The sequence below is a fragment of the Dendrobium catenatum genome, unplaced genomic scaffold, assembly GCF_001605985.2.
Source record: "Dendrobium catenatum unplaced genomic scaffold, ASM160598v2 fragScaff_scaffold_1425, whole genome shotgun sequence".
NCBI lineage: Eukaryota > Viridiplantae > Streptophyta > Magnoliopsida > Asparagales > Orchidaceae > Dendrobium > Dendrobium catenatum.
The window spans coordinates 30,148-40,856 of record NW_021319887.1 but is presented as its reverse complement, the minus strand read 5'-3'; the positions used below and the strand labels follow the sequence as shown (position 1 = coordinate 40,856).

At 31.8% G+C, this 10,709-nt stretch overlaps 1 protein-coding gene across 1 annotated transcript; it reads left to right on the top strand.

Moving 5' to 3' along the window:
- The first annotated feature begins 533 nt into the window (after positions 1–533).
- Positions 534–3,911, top strand: LOC110106850 (leucine--tRNA ligase, cytoplasmic-like). The gene is given in 2 exon segments (XM_020836904.2): positions 534–1,822; positions 1,825–3,911. Coding segments are annotated over 2 exon segments (3,297 nt in total). The 5' UTR covers positions 534–538; the 3' UTR covers positions 3,838–3,911.
- Positions 3,912–10,709: the final 6,798 nt, after the last annotated feature.

Below are 10,709 nucleotides of genomic sequence, written 5' to 3'. Positions count from 1 at the left end.
GCCTGCCTGCGCTCCATGCCCTATATTCTCTTTCTTCTGTAATTCCTGCATGTGTTCATTATCATCTGCTTTTTAATTCTCTCACAAGCAAACTCCTAGCAAAATATCTCTCTTTAAAAACAAAAAAATGAAAAATTGATCCACTCTCCTTCCCCAATTGAAGCTTCTCTGCTCTCTATATGGTAGCCTACTTTCTTTTTTTATTGCAAAATAATCCAATTATTCAAATCCTACGTTCCCTCTAAGCCCCACTTTATCTCGTTGCCTGATCGCTCCATCCTTCCATGTGTCATGATTTGCAAGTATTAGAAAATTATGAGAACTTTGATACTGAACTTAGTAACCTATCGGTCTTTTTAACCAAGATAATAAGGCATTTAAATTTATTTGTTACTTTCTTACTTTATTTTAGTACTTGTTTATGCTTCTTCTAACCTTGATTTCCTGAACGGAACTAATTCGGACTGCAAAACAGAATTTTGTTTGGATCGAAGGTATTAGACATTATTGATGTTTCCTTACTGGTTTCTGTAGGACAATGGCAGTAAACATTGAGGCAGAAAGAAGCTTTGCTAGGAGAGATCAATTGCTCAAGATACAGTCACAGATCCAAAAGCTTTGGGAAGAAGAAAAGATTTTTGAGGCTACTTCCAGAAGCACGCCACCTGATCCAGGTGAGAAGTTCTTTGGAAATTTCCCTTACCCTTATATGAACGGGATTTTGCATCTGGGCCATGCCTTCTCTCTATCAAAGCTTGAGTTTGCTGCGGCCTACCATCGGCTTTGTGGTCAAAATGTTCTCCTTCCTTTTGCATTCCATTGCACAGGTATGCCCATCAAGGCATCAGCTGATAAGCTCGCAAGAGAGATGGAACGGTATGGAAACCCACCTTTATTTCCTTCAGAGGAGGATTTTACAGATGAGATTGAAGAGAGAAAAATTGAAGAGGGAAATTTAGTAGCCCCTGATAAGTTCAAGAGCAAACGGTCAAAAGCTACTGCAAAATTTGGAAGGGAGAAGTTTCAGTGGGAGATTATGAGGAGCTTTGGACTTCCAGACCAAAAAATTGCTGAATTCAAAGATCCAAATCGATGGCTTAATTATTTCCCTCCTTTGGCAAAAGAAGATCTCAAGTCTTTCGGCCTTGGTTGTGACTGGCGGCGCAGTTTCATTACCACTGATATGAATCCTTTTTATGATTCTTTTGTTAAGTGGCAGATGAGAAAGCTTAAGGGCATGGGTAAGATTATGAAGGATATGAGGTACACTATCTACTCTCCATTGGATGGTCAGCCATGTGCTGATCATGACCGAGCTTCAGGTGAAGGTGTTCAGCCACAAGACTATGTTCTGATTAAAATGGAGGTCATCCCTCCATTTCCATCGAAGTTCAAAATGTTGGAAGGCCGAAACATCTTCCTGGCGGCAGCAACATTACGGCCTGAAACAATGTATGGGCAAACAAACTGTTGGGTACTTCCTGAGGGCAAGTATGGAGCTTTCGAAATTAATGAGACTGATGTTTTCATTCTTACACAAAGGTCTGCACTTAACCTTGCATATCAGAAGGTATCTAGAGTTCCGGAGAAGGCAACGTGCTTGCTCTAGTTGTCTGGTCTGGATCTTATTGGTTTGCGACTAAAGTCCCCACTTTCTTTCAATCCAGTAATATACGCTCTTCACATGCTTATAATCTTAACAGATAAGGGTACGGGAATTGTGACTAGTGTGCCCAGTGACTCACCAGATGACTACATGGCATTGAAAGATTTGAAATCAAAAGAAGGATTAAGATCAAATTTTGGAGTTAAGGATGAGGGGTTTTGCTGTTTGATATTATTCCTATTATTAACATCCTAGACTTTGGTGATAAATTTGCAGAGAAGGTATGCCATGATTTGAAAATAAAGAGCCAAAATGACAAAGAGAAGCTTGTTGAGGCTAAAAGATTGACATATTTGAAGGGTTTCACTGATGGAAGAATGCTTGTGGGTGAGTTCGAAGGGATGAAGGTTTAGGAAGCCAAGCCATTAATAAAAATTTTACTTCTTGAGACTGGACAAGCAGTTATATATAGCGAGCCTGAAAAAAAAGTCATGTCAAGATCAGATGATGAATGTGTGGTGGCTTTAACGGATCAGTGGTACATAAAATATGGCGAGGAGGAGTGGAAAAAGAAGGCAAAAGATTGTTTATCAAATATGAAGCTCTACTCTGAGGAAACCCGTCATGGTTTTGAGCATACACTGAGCTGGTTGAATCAATGGGCTTGTTCAAGGTCATTTGGACTTGGCACTCGGCTTCCATGGGATGAGCAGTTCCTTGTGGAATCATTGTCTGATTCAACTTTTTACATGGCATATTACACTATTGCTCACCTTCTACAAGATGGTAATATGTATGGTTCAGTTTCCTCATCAATTACACCTGAACAAATGACTGATGAAGTTTGGGATTATATCTTTGTCGGCGGGCAGTCACCCACATCGGATATTCCTTCATCTATCCTTAACCAAATGAAGCAAGAGTTTGAATATTGGTACCCTTTCGATCTTCGTGTATCTTGCAAAGATTTAATCCAGAATCACCTTACATTTTGCATCTATAACCACACAGCTCTTGTACCTAGTCATTACTGGCCACGTGGGTTCCGCTGCAACGGACATATCATGCTCAATTCAGAGAAGATGTCCAAGTCCACCAGAAATTTTAGAACTCTTCGACAGGCAATTGAGGAATTTTCTACTGATGCTACTAGATTCTCACTTGCAGATGCTGGGGATGCTATGGATGATGCAAACTTTGTTTTCGAAACTGCAAATGCTGCAATATTGAGGCTGACCAAAGAGATTTCTTGGATAGAGGAAGTCTTGGCTGCAGATTCATCTCTGCGTGCTGGGCCACCATCTACCTATGCTGATCATGCATTTGACAATGAAATAAACATTGCTGTGCATTTGACTGAACAAAACTATAATGACTATATGTTCAGAAATGCTCTAAAAACAGGTTTTTATGACCTTCAGGCTGCTAGAGATGAGTACCGGATTTCTTGTGGGTCAATGGGCATGAATCGCGAATTATTGCGACGGTTTATGGATGCTCAAACAAGACTTATTGCTCCTATCTGCCCGCACTATGCAGAGTTTGTTTGGAAATTCCTTTTGAAGAAGGATGGTTTTGTGGTAAATGCCGGTTGGCCTTCTGCAGCTTCTCCTGATCTCACTCTTCAGCGAGCTAACAAGTATTTGCAGGATTCAATTATTTTAATGAGAAAGCTGCTTCAGAAACAACTCTCAAGTTCAAAGAAGAGTAAGAAGATTGCTAATTTAAATTCAGAAGATAATATGCTTACTGGTTGTCTTATTTATGTTAATGAGAAATACGATGGCCGGAAAGAAGAATGTTTAATGGTACTTCAAAGGAAATTTGACAGACAAAGCGGTTCTTTTAAATCTGAAAAGGAAATATTGGAAGAACTGAAAGAAAGCTCTATTGGGAATGATATGAGCTTGAAACAGATACAGAAACTTTGTATGTCTTTTATTAAGTTTAAGATGGACGATGCATTGCATGTCGGTGTTCATGCACTTGATCTGAAGCTGCCTTTCGATGAGATCGAGGTTCTTCGAGAAAACTTGGACTTGATAAGAAGACAGCTCGGCCTCAAGCATGTTGAAATCTTGTCGTCATCTGATGAGTCTGCTTACAGGAAAGCTGGGCCTTTTATAAATTTATTGATTCAGAATCCTCCTTCACCTGGGAATCCAGTTTCTATCTTCTTGAGCAAGGTACAATTTTCTCAAATTGCTGGGAGCTCCAGTCTGACTGTTTAACTGCTTTGTCTTCATCTGCTATTGAATTTTGTTGTTCATACTCTATTTTAATTATCAATAGTTTTAATTCTTGATGAGCATTTTGTACTTTACTGCTAAATATTTCTTAACATTCTTCTGTCTGCTGGTGGTTTTTATGATAATTTTCGATGTTCTTGTGGAAATAGAAGTCGCATCATTTGCCTCATCCTAACAGTCTAATTTCAGTCTCATTAATCGATCATTTTATTTCTTCATGCTACTTAAACTATTGTTTATGCTTTTTTTTTTTAATAAATTTTTTTTAATAAGTTTTTGATTAATCCATTAATTGCCCCATCCATAAGTTTTTTTAATAATTTTGATTTTATTATCTTTTCATTTTGGATTACATCAAGGATTAACCTTAAGCTCTTTTTTTTTTTTTTTTTTGCTTTAGTAATGGATGTTCTTACTAGACATTTGCCAGAGGATGTGCCATCGTGTATTTTTTTTTCTAATGATTTTCTTCTTGTTGATAAGATTAGAGAGGGAGTTGAAGGTAAACTCGAATTATGGAGGTCAACCTTAGAGTCTAAAGGTTTTCGTTTGAATAGATTTAAAACTGAATACATGAGTGAAATTTTAGTAGTAATAGATTTTGTGGGTGGTTTTTGACTTTGATCGATCAAGTCATTATAAGTGTACTCATTTTAGATAGCTTGAATCTATTATTTAGAGTGATGGTGAAATAGATGGGAATATTATTAGTATAATTTAAGTTGGATGATTGAAGTGGAGGAAGGCTTCTGGTTTATTGTGTGATAGAAAACTACCACTCAAACTTAAGGGAAAATTTTATAAAATGGTGGTGAGGCATGCAATGTTTTATGGCGCAAAATGTTGGCCATTAAAAGATAAGCATAATATTAAGTTAAGTGTTGCTGACATGAGGATGCTCAGGTGGATGTGTGGATTTACTCTTAGAGACAGGATATGAAACGAGCATATCCATGAAAAGATTGGAGTAGCTCTAGTGATAGATAAGAATAGAGAGAGTCGCCTTAGATGGTTTGGTCATGTAAAACGATGGCCTTTTGATGACCCTGTTAGGAGAGTAGATGTATTAGATTTGATATATGTTAAGAAATGTAGAGGTAGACCTAAAAAGACTTGGTTAGAAAATATTAGAAATAACCTTCTTTATTATATTTAAATCAGAATTTGACTTTTAACATGACACAATGAAGAAAAATAATTCTTGTAGCCGATCCCATGTAATGGGATAAATGTTTGATGTTGTTGTTGTTTATTATCTTTTCTTATAAAATTTTATTTTAATGCACTTTTTCCTCAACACATTCTTTCAATTTGATTTTCTTTATACATATTGGAACCATTATTGTACAGTCCTAATTTGTCTTATTTTATTTAATTTACTTTTAGCCTGTTTAATAGACAGCCGAGTAATAATGCTCATGTGCACTTACCATAGCCCACAAGACCTCATCGTGGGCTAAAGCCCAAAATTAAAGAGATATGTCATGTGGATTCTTTATCACTTTATTTAATTACATCAATCGCATATTTAATTAATTTTACATGAATATTATTATTCTTCTTTTTCAGATTGCTTATGCCAATAATGAATTGACTAAAAAGTTGTGGCTGAAGTGTTTAATGATGAATAAACTTCACCCGGAAGAGGATAAAATGACTTTGGCATCAAGTTGAGTATAGATGTAACTAATAAACAAGCAATAGATTATCTTTATTATTATTATTATTATTATTATTATTATTATTATTATTATTATTATTATTATTATTATTATTATTATTATTATTATTATTATTATTATTATTATTATTATTATTATTATTATTATTATTATTATTATTATTATTATTACCATTATAATTGTTAGATTGACTCAAATTAATCCGAATATGACGGTTTTGAAAATTTTGATGTTTTGTTTGATGAAAATTTTATGTAGATTAAAATTTTGGTGATTTTCTTTCATTATAATTTTTCTTTGATGTGTTGTAAACTTGCTCGTTTATAATTACATTATAATTATAACATAAGTTAAATCCTTTATGCCTTCATCTGCTACACCCTCCTCCTAGGCGAAATTTTTAGGAGCAGATTTGGCTAAAGTATTAGGAGTAGGAGCAGATAAAAAAAATTAAAAGGGAGCATACAAGTGAACAGGGATGACGTTTTATGAAGAAAACGCAAAGGATGATTATATTTTCTGAAGAAAATGAAATCAAGCTTTGCGTTTTCAATACAAAACGCAAGGGACCTCTGCGTTTTTTCAGAAAATGCCAACCTACATTGTGTTTTCTTCATAAATAGTTAAGGCAATATTTAATATAAAATGTTTAGGGCATGTAATATAAAAAAAATTATATTTAAGGATAAATTTCATCGTTACCAATAACTTAAAAATATAAAAATTATATTTTAATTAGTATAAAAAAATATAATTACTAAAACTATGTGTTATTAGTAAAAGTTAATATTATAAAAATAATATAAATTTATAAAAATTGCTTGAAATTATAAAAATGCTATTACAAGTAAAGTTAATATTATAAATAAATTTTAAATAAATAAAAAATAATATTTCATATATATATAATTTATATATATATATATTATATATATAATTAGTTATATTTTAAATAATATATAGTAAAATTAGTCTAGTAAAAAATAAAATCAATTATTAAATAATGTAAATATATGAAAATGTAATTCATTTATAAAAAGAATATAATTTGAAATATCGTTTTATATTTTTTTAAAAAAAATAATTAACGTAACATTTAAATATAAATTGCATAATAAAATTAATTTTAACATAATTAATAATATTTTAAATTTAATATAGTTTAATTGATATATAATTTATATTTACTTTATTTATTTATAACTTAATTTTAAATAATATTAAAATACATTACTAAAGTATTTAATTTAATACTTAAATATGTTACCTATTTAATTATTTATATTATATATGAGTAATCCTATTTAATTTTGTAATTAACTATTAAATTTATTAAATTATATAATTATTAAATATAAATAGACTTTTTATTAGTTAGTCATTAAAGTATTTTAATTAATTTTAAATAAAATTTATTTATAATAATTAAATAAAATGTGTTTATATTGTTGTATTTAAAAATAAGATTAAAGTAAGTTTAAAAATAAATTTTATAAGTAAAATTAAAAAAAATTTAAAATTATGAAAAATGTTTAAAATTAAGAATTAAAATAACTTTTATTTAAAAATGAAATTATCACGAAACTCTTTGTACCTGTTATACCATCTTAGATTAATTTTTTATTGGGCATTAGGTAAACCTGAATGTAAAGATACATTAGGTAACCCCAATATAAATCAAATTCACATTTTTACCTGTTAAACAAAAGCACTCAGCCCTTTAAACGAAAAAAGTAAGTGTCTAATCTGGTATTCTTAATGGCACTTTATTTTTTTATTTTGGTTACCTGATGTAATCTCTACATCAGGTTTACTCTCTGTAAACCCAATTATTAAAAATTCCTACCTCATTTGCCTCTATCTCCCACACTCTCTATGTATTTAATAATTAATAAATAATTATTATTATATGGAATTTATGTTTTAATTATATATATCCTCAAGACCAATAATTTAAAATAAAATTTTATTATGAAAAATTTTATATATAATTTTAACGGTCGATTATAACAATTTAAATTAAAAGTTTAAATAAATATAATCCATTATAAAAAAGTGATGTAACGTTATTATTCTCTCTCATTAAAGAGACAACCACAACTCATTTTTTTTTTAAATTATATGTTAAACTAAATGGATTATGTAAAAATAATTTATATGGGAAATATAATATGAAGGAATGTGCTTTTCTTAATTGTTGAGAGCGTTTTAATGAAAGTATGGACCTAGAAATTTGACGATGACATTACATGCTAGTAAGTATTAAACTTTGGATTTAGACTAAGTTCTATCGGAGAAAGGGCGTCTAACAAGGTAGTACAAGTAAATATAAATATGATATTATTTACGCAAATGCAAGTTAAAGTTGCCATTAGAAATTAAATATTTTATAAGAATGAAAAAATTGACTAATAAAAAAAGTTAGGAACGAAGGAAAAAAAGAAGTCTTATAATAAAATAAATTATTAAGTTGTGAAGTTACTAAAATGTGACATTAAAAAAAGTACTTGTATACATAATATGATAGCCTTAAAAATACATAACTTAACTTGTGAATTATAGCTATTCTATTTCAGTAATGTGACATCCGTAGGCGACCTGCCAGGATAAGTCTTTTGTGTAGGACCATAAAATCCGACATCTAGATAATCTTAAATTCTGGAGTTGTATATATGCACCAGTTGTGTTCGCGGATTGTAAAAAATCCAATGAATCATCTAATATCCTAATCTTACAGAAACATGTGTAACAAACATTTTATATAGATCTTTAAATCTGATTGATACCAATGTGCGCCAATTCGTTTGTTGTAGATGTGTATTCCAACCCACGTGCTCAAAGGATCAAAGCACAAACACGCCGAATATAACCCTTTCATTATTTTTTGGTTTCACCACCACTGATGCTCGTCCACGATAAAAGGATATCTTGATCTTCCTAGTCCCCAACTATTTCAAAACAACATCTGAATAGTTCATTATGATGATACTTGACTATCGAGAATCCAAATCAATCGGAAATTAAGAAAACTTCTCACCGATAAGAGTGACTATATTCCACTATTTTCATTAATCATTCTTCTTGGTTTTATATTCATCTAAGGAATTGCTACTTCCATATACATTTGTGCCTTTGTGTTGAGTATTCGTAAGCTGATAGCAGTGTTAGATTTAACAAAAATATTAAATTTAATTGAAATGAAATTATTTTTTCATATTATCTTAAAAATAAATGTTTTTTTGCTTCTTCTGGTTCGAGTTAGATAATAATAGTCCTTTATAATAGAGGAAGAATTAATTTAGTTAACCAAAATATATAACAAATTTTTGAACCCATTATGAAAGAATATGATTTACATAATCTGAGAAATAGTTACATAATTGAAAAGTTGCAATACAACATTAATAACCTATTTTATAGTTAATTAGAGTTATTCCTGAATTTTCTACTGCCTCTTTCTTATTATAGTTAAGAAGTGAAGTTATAATGTACCAGCGTGTACTTGAGGTTCCGACTCTACCCTCCTTCTGGAGCTGGTGGTTTCGGTGAACTACACCTTCTTTGCGCTTTCCTATTGGCATCCTACTTCCTCCTGTGCAGCTTAGTCAATGTCAGTGTTGTACTTGTTGTACTCAATTGATAACCATGCTCATGGCGACCCCATGTACCCCAAGATCTCAGTGGATAGCGTGAAAAGATTCTTACTGATCGTATCAAAATTTGCTTTTTTTTTTTTTTTTGATATAGCTTCTATCAGTGCTTGTTCGTTTCCTAATCCATTACATGTGTCATTCCAGAAGCCAGAGATTTAATTACATACAGAGAAAAAAACAGCATGAGCGAATACTATAATTTTCACATATCAATACAATTGAGTGATTATCCACATCTCAGCATGATAGCGGTTTCATAAAGTGTCATAACAATTAGCAATATGGCTTACAAAACAGAAGTCTACCCAAATGGCTTACAAAATAAAGACAGCTAACCCGTGGAAGAAAGCTATCAAGCGTGGAGTAGGCTCTGTCCACCTCGATAATATTTAACCACATATATTAATGAGCTAACTAGCAGTAACCCTTAGTCAGGTCACCAAAGACCCTTACAACTATGAATATCAAAGCACTGGCGATATGCTCCTAATCTCAATATGCATGGTCAGTCAAATTATCAACACTTTCCAATATAAATCAATGCGTCATCTATATGAATTTCGTAGTTTGCAATACGCAGAAAATCAATAGTCAATAATAGCCAGTCAATTGCAACGGCAGGCCGAATACCGAATAAATCAAATCACTCAATATATAATTCATGTTCCAAATCTACGAAGAAATCAGCGTGTACACATGAGTCAGCGAATATCTTTCCATCAAATCGAATCTAGGCTATACAAACATCCATTTGCCGGGTTCTATAGATCATAAATCTTACAGGTTCTTATTTATTCAATGAAATCAAACGAGGATAAAACTGTACGAATAAAGTCTCAATCGTTATGACTCTAACAATTATGAATCTTAACTGCAGCAGTCCATACGTGCAAAAAAACAGTGGATAATAACAACAGTCGAGAATCTTCATATTAGCCAATATTTCAACATAATAATCCATAGTGTCTTTAAGTGTAGTAACAATTGTAACCTACTGTTAATAAGCCAGAAATCACGGAAAAATAGAGATTCATATAGTAGATTAATGAAGCAGAACTAAATTCTTAGTAGGTAGTCAATGATTCTAAAATATACCTTTTTAATGTCATGTCCATAGCCTCAGTATCTTAATTTTCTGCAAATATCTATATCCACCATTTCTTATATTATCAATTGACTCAAATGTCGATGCCACAGCAATCAATCAAAGATGAAATTCATCTAATGATAAATTCGTAACGATCTGAGTAAATCCAATCAAGTCGAGTAAGAGAAGGATACATAAAACAATGATCCATAAATCAATACAGTAAAACATGCCAATTCTAGATAATAAACTACAAATATCTGGACAAAACAAGCAATACATCAAAACTGCTGGCTATGTTCTCCTCTCTGAATAAGTAATCCATATTGCCTGTTGTAGATATCGGGTCAACCGTTGGTTCACTAAAAAGGAGTCCGTCACTCTAGCCCGTCGATCGACACTCGGGGCATATTCTAATTATCTCATCTCCTC